At 38.8% G+C, this 18,775-nt stretch overlaps 1 protein-coding gene and 1 pseudogene across 1 annotated transcript; both read left to right on the top strand.

Moving 5' to 3' along the window:
* Positions 1 to 5,943: 5,943 nt before the first annotated feature.
* LOC107707867 (RNA-binding protein with multiple splicing-like) lies at positions 5,944 to 9,777 on the top strand. The gene is made up of 6 exons (XM_016511967.1): positions 5,944 to 6,107; positions 6,232 to 6,453; positions 8,251 to 8,328; positions 8,675 to 8,713; positions 8,957 to 9,019; positions 9,547 to 9,777. Exons 2-6 carry the CDS (start codon positions 6,400 to 6,402, stop codon positions 9,760 to 9,762), a joined length of 450 nt encoding a protein of 149 aa, XP_016367453.1. The 5' UTR covers positions 5,944 to 6,107; positions 6,232 to 6,399; the 3' UTR covers positions 9,763 to 9,777.
* A 2,410-nt stretch (positions 9,778 to 12,187) lies between these two features.
* LOC107707866 (cytoplasmic polyadenylation element-binding protein 1-like) overlaps positions 12,188 to 18,775 on the top strand; it is a 9,655-nt pseudogene continuing 3,067 nt past the window's right edge.

Genomic DNA, 18,775 nt, shown 5'->3' with positions numbered 1-18,775 from the left:
TATATATATATATATATATATATATATATATATAACTAATAAAATGACAAATATCTAAAAATGACAAAAACACACAACGAACTTACTAAAGCATTATACAAATTTTTAATGGAAATGGAAAATATACAAATGAAAGCTAATTGAAACTAATACTCTGAGCTGACACTAAAATGAATGTAACCTATCCCACAATATGTTCTTCATAGTGACGTAAATACTTTACCATGTCTATTGGAAAAACAAATGTGTAGGCAATAATTAAGATGGTTAAAATGAATAAAAATATTACAGAATAACAGTTTTGTTTTTTACATTAGTCGATTAGCTTATTATTATTATTATTATTACATTGATTAATACTGCTTGACCTGAGCAAGCAGCTGTCCTCCTGGCGGTCTCTCAACCATTTGATGTCAATAGGCCTTTTGTTCCTCATTCTTAATCCTACCACTCCACACACACTGTGTCCACTTCTCTGGGCATAACTGTGTCCCATATTATGTAAACAACAAAGGGTGAGTGAGGTTGTGTTTAAAAAACTTTTACCACTTGCAGTTTCCCTCTCTGCGGCTGAGTCAACACTGAGTTTTGTACAAGCGCATAGTTCCAAAACTGAACAGGCAATGGAGCAATATGCACATTTCTGATCTCATACATGTATGGTTACATTCAGGCTGCTTTATTTATCCTCCCATATGACCCCGTTTTTTAAAGCGACAGAAAGTGCCCAGCATGGAGCGTCTGAATAATGCAAACTGTACCGTCCTCTTAAGTCCAGAGAGAGTGTGTTGTGCAGTTGTGGAAAGAACAGGAGCTGACAGGCCCATACAGGAGGGAGGGTCATTATGAAATATTCATCTTTCTTAGAGGCTGAGACAGACTTTAGTAGATGTGATGGACAGCTGCGTAGCGCCCATGTCCCTTGTTGTATTTAAGTCTGGAATGTACTGACTTTTCTAGTGATTCCATGATTGTCCGCACTGTCTATAAAACACTGCTTAAACTGAGATAGACTGATGTGGGGAGAATATCAGAACGGTTTCAAGAGAATATGGGGTGTTATTTAAAAAAAAAAAAACAGTGGCAGTTGCAATATTAAACTATGAAAGTTAGTCTTCACAACATGTTCACATTTTTGGAATACCAAATGATGAGTCTTGTGACCATTTTCATTTTAACAACCTTTACTATTGCTCTCGTATCTATTGAGAAGGTAAATCTTAACATATGCATACGCACTGGCCCACTTAAGCTCCATCATGCACGCCCCTTATCCAGCCCTTAACAGTCCCATGCATCACTGAATCACTCCCCCGACTTCTGTTTAATATTTGATGAGATCAGTTCCTCTTGACTGATTTTTCTGTGTTTCTGCAGTTCTACTTTGCAGTCTGTGCTGTGCGAGAGGTTTAAAATGGCTATATGAAGTTCTGCTTGAGCCACCAGAAAAGTGGGTCTCAAAAGCTGTTTGTGCTGCGTGGTAAGTCTTAAAAAAGCCTTGCTGATGGTGACCGTCCCCTAAAATCAAGTTTCAATACTTCATTGCTACAAAAACTTTCATTTGTGCACTCATAGACTTCAGGGTAGTGCCATATTAAACTTTATGCGAGGCTGTGAAGGACAGAAGTACAGCATTTTCCATGGATTGGACTAGTATTTTAACAACATGCTGCTAAGCTGATGAAACATCTTTTCACAAAAAAAAAGTTGAAAGTTGTGAGTTGTAAAAATTATGTGATCTTGGACCTAGTTCAAGTTTTCAATTCAAGTCAAGTTTATTTGTACAGCGCTTTTCACGATACAAATCATTGCAAAGCAACTTTACAGCAAATTAAGTTTCTACAGTATTTAGTGGTAGCTTATCAGTGGTGACTGTCAGTTAATGTACATATGGCAGAAATGTACGGAAAAATAAATTAAAGATGTAATCAAACAGACGATGAACACTATTAACAGCAATTATTATATGATGCAATCAAACTTATAGCAAATTGTGGTAGTTCTGTATGTTGTTTGAGGGTTGGCATCATCTCTTCTCAGGTGTTCTGGATCCAGACTGAAGCTTGTGTAAATCCTAGTTACCACGGGATGTCAATCCCGTGGCAAAAACAGAGAAACAAATAGAGACATAATTAGCGTAGCTGCTGTTCTAACCAAGCAAATTTGATTTGTTTAACCCAAACTAAAGAATAATAATGTGCATTTGATCAGATATAACTGCAGTACAAGATTATGAGATGCATTATTTGAATGCTTGGCCAAAGAGACGTGTCTTTAATCTAGATTTAAACAGAGAGAGTGTGTCTGAACCCCGAACGTTATCAGGAAGGCTATTCCAGAGTTTGGGAGCCAAATGCGAAAAAGCTCTACCTCCTTTACTAGTGAGTACCGTTGTAAAGCCTGTCCCTCAGCCACGTTTTCATCCCTGTAAAATTCAGTATGGCATCTTCCCTGACTAAGGTCTATTCAATGATGTTGTACATGACCTAAAATCTGATTCAATATTTTCTAAATACAAATAACACAAATATTGTTGAGGCTCAGCTTAGCACACTTCCAAAACACTGGAGAACTGGTCAGAGTTTTTATTCTTGTGCATTTTGTCTTGTAGACTCAAATTGTAAAATTGTAAAATAATTTACTGTATAATTTGAACAATAATTTTAATAATTATAATCTTTTTATTAGTATTATTAAAGATAATCATTCTGTCTTTTCACATTGGACAGACTCAGTTCATTCAAATTGTTCACATTTGTCTGAATACAATAAACAGTAACTCATGTTTGCTTCTCTCAGTAGCTAAGCCCAATTATTTGAGATCGAGCACTGAGATCGAGCATTGGGAGTTTGTTATAATTTGTCCTGTTTGGCAGCCAGTCTAGGCACAAGGAACATGGCCAAATTTTGATGTTCCCATCAAAATATTTACTATTTCAGTTCTTGGTTTTTACATTATACATAGTCTTCATGAGATGTTCCTTATTTAACAAACAGTTTGGCTGGGATTGTATTTTCTAAATGCATGGAATGTTTATGTAAGACAGCGTCAAAACGCCAGGGTCCCATGGTATCAGATCCTAATTTGTCTCTCTGGGAATGTGTTGCCCTTTGTTTTAACAGCATAACCTTTTATGTGCAATTTTCCAAATTTAAACAGGAAACATGGGATCTCTTGTGAAAATATGAGGGAGGACATAAAATAAATAGCTCTTGAATCAAGAAGACATAGTAAAACTTGAACTAATATGTGAACTAAAGAAAAAACAAATACAGTTTTTAAAAGATATTCTGATTGCTTGGAACTAACAAAACCATTAGTTATCATTTGTGCGTACTTTCATGGGGTTGTTTTCTTTTCTTTCATATAAGAAAAGACAGATGGCAATAGAGGAAATGACAGATTAACACAAGTGCTTTTGTCAACTCTGTCTTGGCAGTTCAAGAGAATATAGATGCAAGAGAAAGCTAAAGGGTATACTAATATCCTTTGGTCACAAGTTCTCATTGCTTCAAGAAGCAAAAGAGGCCATCAAGAAGTAAACAGGAAATAGACTGTATTGATGCAAGCAGCACTTACCATTATTCTGTTTGTGCTTGTTTTATCCAGCTCTGCATCAACAATTATTCCAGATTCTACGCCAGTGGTTTGTTTTTATAGTGGCAAAATGTCCCCGACCATGAGGCAATGAACTGTGGTGACTTTGTTTTTTAGGTGCTTGGTGTCTAAACTGGCAGAGTAGGAAGGTTTCCTGAGACTGAGAACAGTTCGAATCCCAGTTGGACATTAAGCTGATGTTACAATGAGACATGATGACCAATGTCTGTGTGTGCTGCCAATTCAGCGAAGGCGTTAAAACCAGGGAATTTCAGTCTGTTATGGAGAAATCCCCTTAAGGCTGGAATACACTACACAACTTTTAAAATTGTAACAGATTTTTAAAACACCAGGCATCATACACTTGTCAACTTTGTAAATGGTAAGTAAGAAAAACTGGGCATAATAGACTGAACAACTAAGGATCACACACTACCGGACTTTAAAGTCGTTCAGACTCAGAGATGCATTACAGAAAACAATACATGTTCTAAAACCGGCTCAAAATATCAAACATGTTTGATCTCCTCCCGCTGGATGGAATCATAGTCTGAAGCTAAAAAAGTCCCCATGTGCCCATCATACACTATGTGATTTTCTATGAAATCTGTCACCTCAAATCTAAAACTGGCTCTGCCTTTTGGCAACTAGTGACTCTAAATCGGGGCAAAAAATCTGTACAAAAGTTGTGTAGTGTATTCCAGTCTGTACATCGATGCAATCCTGCTGACTAGATGGAAAAAAGCTAAACATTATTTGTGGCCTATTAATGTGGATGCATCACTCAAGAGTCGTCACTCACAACATGAATCAAAATCTAAAAACTCTCAATAACGTCATCAGTTATGCACATCTAAAGTGATAAAGCCTTTCCAAAAGGAACATTTTTTTTTTCCTCAATCAGACTTGAACGTCTCTTCGGAGCTGAAAGAAGGAGAGCTGGAGTAAATGGTGGATATGCAGTGAGGCACAGAGGACACAGGGAACACAAGCTAAGTGCTGTGGAGCTCTATGACACTGATGCGATGGGACGGGGCCAGTGAGGTGTGAGGAGGAGGAGTGTGGTTTGAGGTGGCTTTTGGGACAATGGGCCTGCTCTTCTCCAATAAAACATGAAGGCCTCATCACAGGATTCTGGCCCCACTGTACAGGCTTTGTGTCGGGGAGCTCACCACTAACAAGGAGATGACAAGAAATGGGATGTCAATTAACAATATTTCAGATAATTCGCAGGGATTAGCTGTACCTGTCACTTTTATGATCATATGTTATGTTTCTTTGATTTATAGACTACTAGAAGGAGATTAAATATTTTTAAAACCATTGGTTTTGAATGTCACTTTGCAGTGCAATGTGTCAGACGAATGCCAGCACCCTTCTGGCTGTGGCATGTCTGCACTCAGCCAATCTGTACACTTGTCATTCTTTAAGAGCCTGGCACTGATATGTCTATCAGTCTGTCTACTGTATAATCATCTTTGGCACTTTGTACCTCTGTGCTCTGTTTGACTTATTTTTAAACCCCTGAGAACAAGACAAGAGGCATAGGTTACTATTAGAATGAGTGTTAATGGAAAAACTGACATCAGGGTGGTCAACTTTTCATTTTAAGTTGTTGGTAAATGTTTTTCCAAGCTATTTGGTAGTACATTAAAGCTTTAAACACATCCAGTTTAGAGCTTGTAACCAAATTAAGCAGTTACTATAAGACAGGCCCTCAAACAAACTGCAAGTCTGTATATAAACATCTGTAGGATTTATAAATAGTTCATAGTTCCCTTATGTACAATGGAATGAGAGAGGCCTGGCAAGAAAGGCTTTGTCTATATTTAGACAGATTATACAAAACAAAACACTAGGTCAATCAAGAAAAAAAAACCTGACATGTTCTCAACCTCCACCGCTCCCCGCCACTTCAACAAGCTCCTTTACTTTGTGTGACTACACAATGTCAGGAAACGGGACATAAGACCAGTTGAAGGTGCAAACAGTCTAACATGAAAATGTATGAGCTTTAAAGGCCGATTTTTAATAGACGGTTCCCTGTATTGTGCGTGCCTTGCCGCGTTTAAAGGGAAAAGACAAGTAGCTTTCCTTTTAAACAGATGTTCCCATAATTAAGTGCACTCAAATGTCAGGGTTATTTTAGGAATAGCTCAGTTTTTCAACAAACAAATAGAGGATGTATAGGCTACACCCTGACCCTTTCACAACGGCCCCCATAAAGAAACTTTAAAGTTAGTTTTACAAAGTTTTTATATCTTTTGGGTAAACGTATTAATATGCCATTTCTCTCTTTTATTTATTTACTCCCCTCCCTCCTCCTGATACAGTTGATATGAGATATCTCCAATAATAAAAGGAGCGGTTCCAATTGGTCCGTGCATTCCCATGAAGGCGATGATTCACTAATGGAGGGGTTGGCTTATCCACCAGCTGCAACGCCGCTCTCGAGCCTGCCCCATCTCACTTGATGACCTAATTGGCGAGCAGGTCAACTATGGAACAGGTTTTACCCATGAGCTCTGCTTTCTTTGAAATTTAACATTTAAAACGAGGTAAATGTGAGGTGGCACCGCCGTTTCTCTTTTTTCTCTTCCCCCCCACCACGCACTGCACTTTTTTCCACCTAGTCACCTTGGCGTCTTCGGTTCACCTGGCACTTTTGACACGACCTCATTGTTCCCGTACGAGTTCTGCTGAGTCCTGCACGGATCGCCATCAGGATCTAGCCGCACTTTAGGACGCGGAAAAAAACGAAACTTCTGCCGGTCCTTCTGGGTGTCAAGTTTACGCACAAGATGAGTGTCAAGTCTGACTCCGAGCCAAACAACAACGTCTCTATTGAAGAAGAGGTGAGAGTTCGGTGTTTTAAATGAGCCACTGAGCTGTTGTAAAGCGTAAATCTGTCTAACGTTATATGTCGACAACTTTTGAAGTGTGAAACGGGAGCCTCAGCGTCTCTCCGTGAAGTTTTTGCTGTCAGGGAAAAGTAAGGAAATAGTTACTAAAGAGAATTAAAACACGGTGGTTTGAAGTTAATAATTTAGGATGAAAATGAATTGTTTCCCGTTAATTTAATGACCACCTATTTTCCTTGATAGATTGTCTTTTTGTTCAGCGGTATGTTAATTGCTTTTCCTTTAAATATCCAGGGAGTTAAATTGCTCCATGTGTGAAGTTTTTGTCTTTTTGTTTCCTTTTTGGCCAATTTCTTATTGATTAAAATACATAGGCTACTTGTTAAAGTACTTGTTTGAAAGCCTCTCGGTCGATGTAGTGCTTTAGTTTGTCTCAAGCTGTTAAGTAAACGCGCAAATAACCGAATTGTTTAAAATTGGCTTCAGCGTCACTGAGAGAGAATTTTGTAATGGTCGTAATGCAGCACGGTGCAACTATTTAGTGGTTTCCTCATGAACCGCTTTTAAAATGCAAACAGTTAAAAAAAGATAGATGGATATAATTATTAAATATATGATTATATATAAACCTGTTGAATGTTTCAGTTAGCCCCATTTGTTTTTTAAACCGTTTATACACACACACACACACACACACACACACACACGTTTGCTTGGCTATCTAAATGTGGACATTACATAGACTTCTATTGTTTTTATATACAGATATATGCTTTTTAACCTAAACCTTCCCCTACCCTACCCCTAACAGAAAACTTTCTGCATTTTTACAGTTAAAAAAAACAACTTTACTTTACTTTATTTTTATACCAGTTTTACAAATGAGGACGTACCCAAATTGAGTTTTTTTTGGTGATTTTTGTCAGGTTTTGCTCACTTTTGGGTACAAATTTGGCCCCAAAATATGGTTAAGTAGGTACACACATGCACATGTATAATTTGTTATTATTATTATTTTTTTTTTGCACTGCTGCTATTATGCAGACCATTTTTATCCAATCTCGGCAGTGACCGAAAAAGACACACAATAATAATTACATAATGCACAACTTCAAAAACTCTATTTTGGATTGTGGATGTCCATCACTTGCAGCTGTTTGAATTAAGTAATTTTCCTAAACATGAAGCTTAATTTTTTTTTATTTAGCTAAATTAAACCTTAATCTATGACTACTAGAATGTACATGTGACGCACCGCATTAAGGTGTAGAGGTGAGGGGTTCTGGAGCTGTGGTTGAGAGCCGAGGAATGGTGTTGTTGCTGTGGGTCAGAGGAAGGAAGTGCTGTCACGCTGTGCGATGTTGTCCATTGCTGTTCCACTGGCAATCCATTGTGGCTTTGAACCTCCCACCAAATCAAAGCGAGTGGATGCACATTTGTTTTTTATATAGCTGTTTAGCTGAATGTGGCCATAAACACGTTTGTCTTGAATCTTTGTACTGTAAATTGCCGTATTTTGAGTTATAAAGCTGCCAGTCTTTTTAAAATACAATGCCTGTCTTTTTGTATTTTTTAGTTCATTGCAAACTGAGCTTTTTTTCTCTTTACTTTTTTTCTTTTTTTTTCTTTTTAATTATTTTAAGTTCATGCTAACTGAGTTCCAATGGTCCTTAATCACTTTTTTCATTTCTGTTCTCTGTGTTAAGTTATATCCTTCTGTGTTATCTAGTATTTTTTTTCACATATATTTGAAATATGTTAGGTATTTGATGTATTTCTTGTATTTTACAGGTACGAACTCTATTTGTCAGTGGTCTGCCGACAGATATCAAACCTCGTGAGCTCTATCTGCTATTTCGACCATTTAAGGTAAAAACAGATGTTTTAAATGGTAAATCTCATTGACAGTGTTTAGTCAAAACTCTGTTACCTCCCTTAGGTCTTAGCTCCTAATTATGGTCACCCAAGCAACAATGAATTAACTGGAGGGGAATAATCAAGTTTATAAACGGTGTTAGATTTGTAAGAATTGGTATAATGTTTAGCAGCAGAGATGTTGAGCTCCAGTCGCACAGGTTAGCAGTGCAGTAAAGTGCGTCCTCTGTAAATGTCTCTATTTGACAATGTTGGCCTCTTATGGGGAGTGCAGCAGGAATTTCTTTCTTTTCAAGCATGTGACTACATTGCTGCTAATTGGATTTATTTTCTTTTTCAGGGTTATGAGGGTTCACTTATCAAGTTAACATCAAAGCAGGTGAGACACTGTTGGATATTACAGCTGACCAGGCCTGTGTTATATATACTTTTGCATTTGTGCTGCAGTCATGCCTAATTTTTTTTTTTTCAGTGATTGTAAACCTAAATTTAGGACTGCATAGTGATCAATCACATTTAGATTTTTTATTAATAGTAATGAAAAAAAATTACATTACCATGTCTTTTGTGTTTTTCATAAGTGACAGTGTGGTCATTGATTTGTTCTTTCTTTCTTTTCCAGCCTGTTGGGTTTGTAACCTTTGATAGTCGTTCTGGCGCTGAAGTGGCAAAAAATGCATTAAATGTAAGAAACCAGCCATCTGTAAGCAATGGCTTGAATTATTGAAAACCTGTTGGATGATTCCCAGCTAGGTTCATACTTGGTGTGGTTTAGATGCATTGTCTACTCGTATACCTTAAGAACATGCCTTTTCTACTTGCAATTTGTACAGCACATGGCCATAGCTTACATCCATTTCTCTTTATATAATTTAACCTTAAACCATGGTGAGCTTATGATGTCTCGTATACATTAGGTAAGAGGATCTGTTCCAGCACATCACAAATAAGTGCATAATGTTTATTTCAAGAGTTACTAAGCGTCATGATTCAGAGAACCCACTCTACAGTTGAGTACTATTAATGTTTTCCTTGTCTTTGGCGTGTAGTATGTGTCCACCTTTGTTTAGGTAACAGCTTTGCTGTTCAGTCACTAGTAGAAATGTTCACTGCATGTGGGCACCAGCTTAAGATGCACTTCACATTTATACCAGGGTCTGGCAGGCACAACCCATCCCCATTACTCTGTCCCCCCCCCCCTTGTGTCTCCAGGGTGTTCGATTTGACCCTGAAAACCCGCAGACCCTCCGGTTAGAGTTTGCTAAGGCCAACACGAAGATGGCAAAGAGTAAGCTGATGGGCACTCCGAATCCCACACATATCCACCCAGCTCTAGGAGCGCACTTCATAGCACGGGACCCATGTAAGTTTATGGCCGACACGGTAGTTCACACACTGCAGAGACAGACAGGCACACACACTCTGTAGCTACACATCTAGAGTAGATCTTAGGAAAACACAAGAAGAAACTAATCCACCACCACATGCATGTCATTAGCAAATGGCCTTTTCTGTTCTCTTATATCTATTGCGCTCAAGTTCCTCTCCTCATTGAGATTTGCTCTGGGTCTAAGTAAAACGAGACTATCAACTGAAGCTGACATTGAGCATGTTGGTTTTGGCATGAAGCATTGCTCTGTGCGTCATTGTAGTAGGTTTGTTGCTTCCATGACCGGTGTAACCTTGTTCATTTTGTATTGTGTTTAGTAGCTTGGTCATTGGAGTTGCTTATGTTATGTACAAAACTGTGGTCGACTCATTTTGGGTAATATGATGTCCAGACAGATGGTTTCCCTTGCTAGGTTCCACTGTAACACATCACAGATGGTCTGATGACTTTACAAAATATGACACATTCTCAATCTAGAGTGTGTACCTGGGGAAAGAAGAGTTTGTGCAATTGAAATGAGTAATCTGTATAATTTATTGGTAACTCTTTCTTTGTGTTTCTGTTTTTGTATCAATGTCCTTTTATAGCATTTTCAGAGGTTAAGTTGTAATTTTTTGGTTTAGACTGTGTCAGTGCGGCACAAAACTTTTTTTTTTTTTTTTTTTCCTCTCCTCATTGAGATTTGCTCTGGGTCTAAGTAAAACGAGACTATCAACTGAAGCTGACATTGAGCATGTTGGTTTTGGCATGAAGCATTGCTCTGTGCGTCATTGTAGTAGGTTTGTTGCTTCCATGACCGGTGTAACCTTGTTCATTTTGTATTGTGTTTAGTAGCTTGGTCATTGGAGTTGCTTATGTTATGTACAAAACTGTGGTCGACTCATTTTGGGTAATATGATGTCCAGACAGATGGTTTCCCTTGCTAGGTTCCACTGTAACACATCACAGATGGTCTGATGACTTTACAAAATATGACACATTCTCAATCTAGAGTGTGTACCTGGGGAAAGAAGAGTTTGTGCAATTGAAATGAGTAATCTGTATAATTTATTGGTAACTCTTTCTTTGTGTTTCTGTTTTTGTATCAATGTCCTTTTATAGCATTTTCAGAGGTTAAGTTGTAATTTTTTGGTTTAGACTGTGTCAGTGCGGCACAAAACTAACAGTATATGAACGGCAAGTTTGCTGCTAACATGAAATTGCTGTTTCAAGTTAATACTCTGAATATAAAGATATGCTACATTGGTGCATGATTTTTAATGTGGGTATAGTAATGGTTAATTCAGACATTAGAAATGTATTTGTAAAAAAAAAAAAAAGGTGTTTGTGTACAAAAATACTACTGTATGATATAGTATTAAAATGGGAATGCATTAAAATGCCTTGTGTACTTTTATTTGTGATACTGAACTGTGCACTACATTTTTGTTCACATTTCAGCAACTTGCATGGGTGCATCATGTAGTCAGATTAAACATCCAGAATTAGGGGGGTCGTTCACAGACTTCACCTAAAAATGTATTCTATTATTCTCCCTCATGTGCATGTGCCTCAAGATCTGCATAATTTTCTTCCATGGAGCACAAAACGGGATGTTAAGCAGAATGTCATGGACTGACAGCCTCACATGCCATATTAAGTTGCTGTTTTTTTCCATGCCAAAAAAAGCATCTCGTTCTGTCTAGCATATCTTTTTGTATCATTAAAGAACGTCAAACAGGTTTACAACAACATGAAACATTTACTTTTGAGGTGAACTATACTTTAAGCAGAAGACGGTAAGAAACAATGTAAGTGCTGCCCTCTGGAGGAAGTGATGCGGTAGTTTTTGTAATTTGTTTTAAATAAGCTATAGGCCCTGAAAGTTATTGAGCACCCTAGCAATGTGCCTGTTGAACACTTGTATTTACTGTATTTGTCTTATTTTTCCATAATATATAAATTGTCTTTGAAATATACCTCGTTTATAAATGCTGCTCTCCATGGTCCTGATTTCTGTCAATAAAAGAAATTTACACGTGACGTGACGCTTCAAGTACTAAGACAGCATGCCGCACGCGCATTGAACTTTTAGGTACATATTAGAACATTTAGATTTAGATCATGTCAAAATAAGTCATCGAATTTATTTTCAGATCTAAATATATTCATCAATCTCGACGGCTCTTAAATGCACAACACGACCAGCTATAACATTCGTTGAATAAGAAGAATGAACTGGTATGAAAAAATGAAACTCAGACGGGAAGCAGAAATATTGTAATAAGGGGCATTTAAAAAAAGATACGGTGGGTTTTGAAACAGTAAATTAGCCTATGGAAAAATGACGTGCGCGTCAAGTGCCCGCCCCTCATGAATAAATATCAATATGTAATCTGTGATTGGTTACTCGAGAAGAACTGGATCCCGGGAGAGTAGAGGTGCTTGACCCGAGTACAGGTGTTGTAAATTAGGCCAAAATTTCCTTCGAAAGGTTTAAGTAGACTTTTTGAGCGGTAAATAGGGTGTTGTTTTCGATAATTTTGGTTGATAGTCCTACCATGGCGTTTTCTCTGGTGAGTTTTGGTGCCAGTTCGGATTTGAATCTTGCCTTCTTAAAGAGCCTTTAGATTTGTGTGAGCGTGTTAAATGTTTCGTTTGTGATTGTTTGGTCCGCGTTTACTGTCTTAATGAATTTTTTATTTTTTTTAAGTAAAACTTAACTGCTCAATCTTTTTCAGAAATGCTAGCTAACCTGTATCTGTCATGATTAATGATTGTTTACAGCGAGATAGAGGTCCATTAATATAGTTGCCATTGATTGGGCTTGTCTAATGTAATCATTGGCTGCTTTGTAGTTCAGTTTAACAGCGTGCATGGCAAATTAACTTAAGCATATTGCTCTCCATCACTCTAGTAGTGACAGTGGTGTACTAGAATTAATTTCTCCTCACCTTCAAACTTATAACATCCTGTTTTGCTAGCTGAACATAAAATGGTGAGGCAAGGTAAGAGTCAGGCCTATGTTTCACCATTTCTGTGATGTATATCTGTTTTGTTCTGACAGCGTGAAAACCCCAGACTTCTTAACTGCCTGGATTCTGACATTCCAGCCCTGTCTACATGCAGTAATGCAGACGCATTCTCCAGGATGAACACCATGCTGGGAAACTCATTGGATCTAAGCGGGGTTTGCACGACTCCCACTGCCAAATGCAAGCGAGACCCTTTTAATGGTAAACCATATTTTGTGTACAAAGAGATGCAATTTTTAATTGAGGTAGTAGACTATGAACAAGTGCAAGTAAACAATTCATTTAATATATGTGCAGGCATGATAACAAATGCAGAGCTGTACCCTTTTTGTCACTCTTTTCCGCTTCCTACGTTCATGTGTATCTGCTGCATTGCTGTTTGCCCCTTCAGCTTTGGCCCTGCATTCGAACATCATGTGCACAGGAAATCATTACAGCACTGGTCGTGCAATGTCATGCTGACGAGACGCAGGATGCTGGAGCAAGCAGTTGGATGCAGTCCAGCTCTGCATGAGCAGCCCAGATTGCTCTTTCTTCAGCTACTTAGCCAATAGCAACAGTCCTGCGATTCACTCGAGTTTTCTGTCTCTTAGCCTGCAGCTAGCGGCAAACTCTCTCTCCCTGCCACCTCGAGTGTCTGAGCCAGAGGTGGGAGGGGGTGCTGCCTCTTTGCAGGGGAATTTATCAGGAGTGCTCTGTGGTGTGGCATCCGAGGAGGCCAGGGACTGATGTCATTTGCAAGGGGCTGTGAGGGCAGCAGCGCCTGGGTCACATGCAGGGTGGGTCGTCTCTGCAGAGACAGCTGCTCCTGTGCAGTTTAGCCAGGCAGAGGGAGGCGAGCCGTGATTTATCAGAGCCTAGGGAGCCAATGCTTTCTCTAATGTGCATGCCTCTTATTCCCACTGCTGATGCAGAGTCGCCAAACAGTGTGTTTTATTTTTGGACACCGTTAACAGATCGTCCCGACTCAGACCTGTCTGCGGTCCGGAGCAGGATGCTTTTTCCCAGTGGTGGCCAGGACTCATCCAGGGGTCTGCCTGATGTCAATAACTGGGGTCTGGGCCTACAGTCCCTCAGCCTGTCTGACTGGGAGAGACCGTGGAGCAGCCATGACACCGATCCCTCTGCACAGACCAACACAGCCTCGCGTGAGTGGAATGAATAACATTAAACAACCATATGATAATGTTGATACAATGTTAAATGACCGTTGAAGTGACCCTATTTATGCAATACTGATTGAGTGAATCGTAATTGTTTTTAAGTGGGCTTTAAAACTGACTTTATAACTATTCTAGTTATAAAACGGAGTCGTCTTTGTGGAGTCTCTTTCTGGGTCTTTATTGATAGCCTTGTCCTGACTAGAGCATGTTTAGACCGTTCTCACTAGGCCTGTAACAGTGAGTCAGAGCCTTTTGTTGACGTTAATCACAGATTCTCGGCCTGCCTCATGTGCTGGTAGTTCTCATTAGTAGTGCTGCAATAAGAGAGCTGTCCTTTTCATTTGTTTTTGGTTTTGGCTCTTGAATTATGCTCGTATTTGTTCTGGGGGTTTGGCTAAGAAAAATATCTGTTTGTTTTTTTGTTTTTTTTAAATTTCTTTCAGGCCGTATTAATTTTTTTTTTTTTTTTTTTTTTTTTAACCATATTTGTTCAGTGCAAGGGATTTTGGGGACTCCCAGCCGGCTCTCCAACAAGCTTCCAAGCTACTCTGAGCCTTCCATTGGTGCTATAGACTTCCTAGAAAAATTTCCCGGCATGGCACGCTTGAATTCTCAATCTTTCCTGGAATCTCACTCCATTAGCCCTGTGGACTCGGAGACCAGCGGCTTCAGCTCTGGTTCTGATCACCTCTCAGACCTGCTGGTAAGGGTTTTGAGCTCATTATCTGTGTACTGTAGCTTGGTTTCTTCAAAGGCTTTTTTATTTTTTTATAAACCGTTGCATTTGGCTTGTTTGTTGGGGAATTGAAGCATCATGTAGTGACTTTCTAGCAATTCCCTCTTTAAACTACTTAGATGGGTGATATATGATCCATGACCACGATAAAGAGTAATTTTCAGCCACAGAAAGGGTAAATGACACTATATAGTAACTGTCTTGATAGTACTATTGATATTATGTAAACCCTATATTTCATTTAAATGTGCATTAGGGTTCACTATATTCGGAATAAGCCATAACTGCCATTTTCATATTTTCTAACTGAAGAATAAAGTTAATATTGTTCCCTCTTTTTATTTTATTTTTTTATTTTTTTTATTAAATTAAGATGTAAGATTTTTAAAGACAAATTCATTTTAATTCCAAGAATGTTTTTAATCTTAATCTCAAAGTTAGTATAAGCTCCAAATTGTCTTAAATCCCCCAATGTAAGCTATTTATTGCTTTCTTACAAATTAAGCATTACAAAGTTTATTTATTTATTTATAATATATATTAGTAGTGTTTTGGGGGCAGCACAAATTTCTTAATTTTCTGAGATTTTTTTTGTAAATCTGGCCCCAGATTTGACAACCAGTTATTCACCTTGGACAGGGGTGTCAAACTCAATTCCTGGAGGGCCAGAGCCCTCATACCAGAACATTCATACCGTGTGGTTTTCAAATAAGCCTGAAGGACTTGATTAGTTGGATCAGGGGTGTATACCAGAAATCAAGGTTGACTTGCCATCACATATACCCTGAACTCTGTTGATTAACCCAAACCTTGCTTACTTGAGGTATGCTGGTTCCAAAAATGCATCCGGGAATAAGTTCAGTCAACTCGGAGTATGTTCATGGTTAAAACAAGACGTTCTCAACAGAGCGACGAATTGACGAGTCACCGTGGAAACGATGCTAAGAAAAAGCATGCCATGCTGCTGCTTTAGTTCAATGGTCATTTACAGACCTGGAGCATATCGCCACCTAATTGATGGTTGTGCAATCATTTTTCTTTTTTCTTTAACCATATTGTAATCGTGTATATAATATTGTGCGCAATCTGCCACTCCCATTGGAGTCTCGTCAATAGGTCACGCATGTGCTGATAGCGCTGAAGTAAACATTCTCCGAACATAACCTGCTAGGTGAATAGGTTGTTTCAGGGTTAAAGTTGCTATTGCTACTTGCATACCCTGCGAGTTACCTCAGTTTTTGGAACCGGAAGCAGAGTTATCCGCTTACTTGCCCTTAAAAATACAGTACCTGGGTATGTCACTTAACCTCCTTTCTGGAATACCCCCCCTGGTGTTTAATTAGGGTTGAATGTAAACTCTGCAGAGTTTGACACCCCTGACTTGGTACAACTTTTTGTATTTTCAGTACATTTACATGTTATTCATTTAGCCAATGCTTTCATCCGAAGCTACTTACAAAAATTATGATGTTTTCCTTGCATATTCAATCTTATTGTGAACGGATCATGTCTTAAGTTTTTTTTTATTTTTTTAAATGTACACTCAGGCGTGTCCCCAAGACGCTGTGGCACTCATAGCAGCTACACTAAAAACAATATAGGCACATCTAAATTTGAGTATCACTTATACCATTATAGTTTGCCCAGCCCTGAAACTGCTGTTAAGAGACTTGGCGGTATAATTTTCTGTAAAGCTGCTTTCAAAAGTTGTGTACAAATTTGACTTTACTAGCGATCCAGACAGCAGAGTGTGCAATGGTGATTTAATGAGGCTAGTTTTAAAGGTAGCTCACTTATGGTCCTTGAATGTTCTTACTAGTGACGCGAACTCTTCTCTCTTGCCTTTTTGCAGTCTTCTTTGAGGATCTCGCCATCTGTGCCCTTCCTTATGTCCGGTATGCAAAGGGATCCTTTCAAGCTAGCTCTGGGCTCTCGTATGGACCACAGCAGCTCACCTCTCACCCCACCACCCAGTGCCACCCCAAGCGGTGGTCTGTCCCACCGCTGGCCTGGTGCCTCCATCTGGCCCAACTGGGACCTAATGAAGACCCCTGAGAGCCCATTCAGCATTGAAAGAGAGGCCTGGCTTCACAGACAGGCAGCCTGTATGGCCTGTTGCGTACTACTGTAGCGCATGAATTCATGTTATCCCCACCCCTTCACCTTCCCACTGGAACCTTTGAACCTCCCTTAACACTTCCCTTGAACAGATTTGTTCAACCCTGGTGCTGCTGTTCACTGTGCTGTTTTTCATCAATGCGTAATGCAGGTGTATGCTGTTGTTGTGCTCATCTTGTGAATTTGTGCTCTACAGCAATCAATGAAGCTACCTTCACATGGAGTGGACAGTTGCCCCCCAGACATTACCAAAATCCCATTTACTCCTGCAAGGTCTTTTTAGGAGGAGTTCCTTGGGACATCACTGAAGGTAGAAGGAACACTTGTCCTTATTAGGACTTAGAAGTTTGTAATAACTGCATTCTACACTACACCTATATATGCTGAATTCTTCTTACTAAATTCTAGGTGAAGCTGTGCATTTCTACAACAAATGCTTAAAATAGTAGTCTGCTCTGTCAAAATGGCTTTTTTCTTTTAAAATGACCATGTGGAATGGATTAATAGGCTGCTAATTGAAGAAAAAATTGAAATTTCAAGTGACTACAACTTGATTTAAATCTTTAGTATGGTGTGCTATGACTCGTGTCTAATCCCATTTGATGTGTGGCATCCAGTGTTTTTTTTTTATTTATTTTTTTTTTTTTTATATATATATATATATAATGGGGTAAAAATGCTAATTTGGCACTATTTTGTCATTTGCTGTTTTCCACATTTTACTGTGTACACCGTGCGCTGTTTCTGATTTTCACAATTTACACTACGGTTTAAAAATCTGTGGTCTGTAAGATTAAGAAGCTAACTTTTCTTAAATTCCGCAAGTGACCGTAGTTGTTACACAAGATTTCCATATTTAAATGCTTTCTTTTTTAACTTTCTATTCGGAGTCTTCATGTATTCTGATTTCCACAAAATATTCGGCACAGCTGTTTTAAATGCTTTCTTTTTTAACTTTCTATTCGGAATCTTCATGTATTCTGATTTCCACAAAATATTCGGCACAGCTGTTTTAAATGCTTTCTTTTTTAACTTTCTATTCGGAGTCTTCATGTATTCTGATTTCCACAAAATATTCGGCACAGCTGTTTTCAATGTTGGTAATGTGTCTTAAGCAGCAAATGATTTCTGATGGATCATGTGAAGTAATGGACACTGAAGACTGGAGTAATGGCTAAAAAAAAATTCAGCTTTGCAATCACAGGAATAACAGACTTCAAGAACTTAAGTCTTACTAATCCCAAACTTTTAGCGGTATTATAGCTGTGCCATAGCCCTGTTTGCTTCTAGACTAATGGCCTTTCTTTCCCTTTTTTTGTCACCAGCTGGTTTGATAAACACTTTTAAATGCTATGGCCCTCTGAGCGTGGAGTGGCCGGGTAAGGATGGCAAGCACCCTCGCTGCCCTCCGAAAGGTAATATGCCCAAAGGTAATGCTGAAAGGGTAGGAAACTTATTTTATTACAGCACTCTGTGGCGGGATGGTGCGGGTTCATGGCACTCAACTTATTGACTACAAAAACCTTTATACACGTGGTTCTCTTTATTTTTTTTTTTCTCTAGGTTATGTGTATTTGGTGTTTGAATCTGACAAGTCCGTGCGTGCCCTGCTACAGGACTGCACTGAGGACCTGCTTCATCCTGAGGGCTACAGCGAGTATTACTTCAAAATGTCCAGCAGAAGGATGCGCTGCAAAGATGTAAGATGGACTTTAAGGGTAGATTTTAATGTTTGACTACAGCGTTTTATTTTTTGACTATACTTCACGTTTCGACTTTTTTTCGCCTTTTTTTTTTTTTTTTTTTTTTTTTTTTTTTTTTTTTTTTTTTTTTTGAACCCTCAGGCACAGGTAATCCCTTGGGTGATTTCAGACAGCAACTATGTGAGTTGCCCCTCTCAGAGGCTGGACCCTAGGAACACTGTGTTTGTAGGAGCTCTGCATGGCATGCTCAACGCTGAGGCCCTGGCCAGCATCATGAATGATCTGTTCGGAGGTGTTGTGTATGCGGGCATCGACAC

This window comes from Sinocyclocheilus rhinocerous, unplaced genomic scaffold, assembly GCF_001515625.1.
Source record: "Sinocyclocheilus rhinocerous isolate Xijiao unplaced genomic scaffold, SAMN03320098_v1.1 scaffold2340, whole genome shotgun sequence".
Lineage (NCBI taxonomy): Eukaryota > Metazoa > Chordata > Actinopteri > Cypriniformes > Cyprinidae > Sinocyclocheilus > Sinocyclocheilus rhinocerous.
The sequence above is the reverse complement of the archived record's forward strand: the minus strand, read 5'-3'. Positions and strand labels throughout refer to the sequence as shown.

What these genes read in the sequence shown, in the direction of transcription:
- LOC107707867 (XM_016511967.1), top strand. Translation starts at nt 6,400, where the DNA reads ATGAGTGTCAAGTCTGACTCCGAGCCAAACAACAACGTCTCTATTGAA. An exon ending in TCAAGTTAACATCAAAGCAG is followed by an intron (nt 8,714 to 8,956) that starts GTGAGACACTGT and finishes TTTCTTTTCCAG; the next exon opens with CCTGTTGGGTTTGTAACCTT. An exon ending in TGGCAAAAAATGCATTAAAT is followed by an intron (nt 9,020 to 9,546) that starts GTAAGAAACCAG and finishes TTGTGTCTCCAG; the next exon opens with GGTGTTCGATTTGACCCTGA.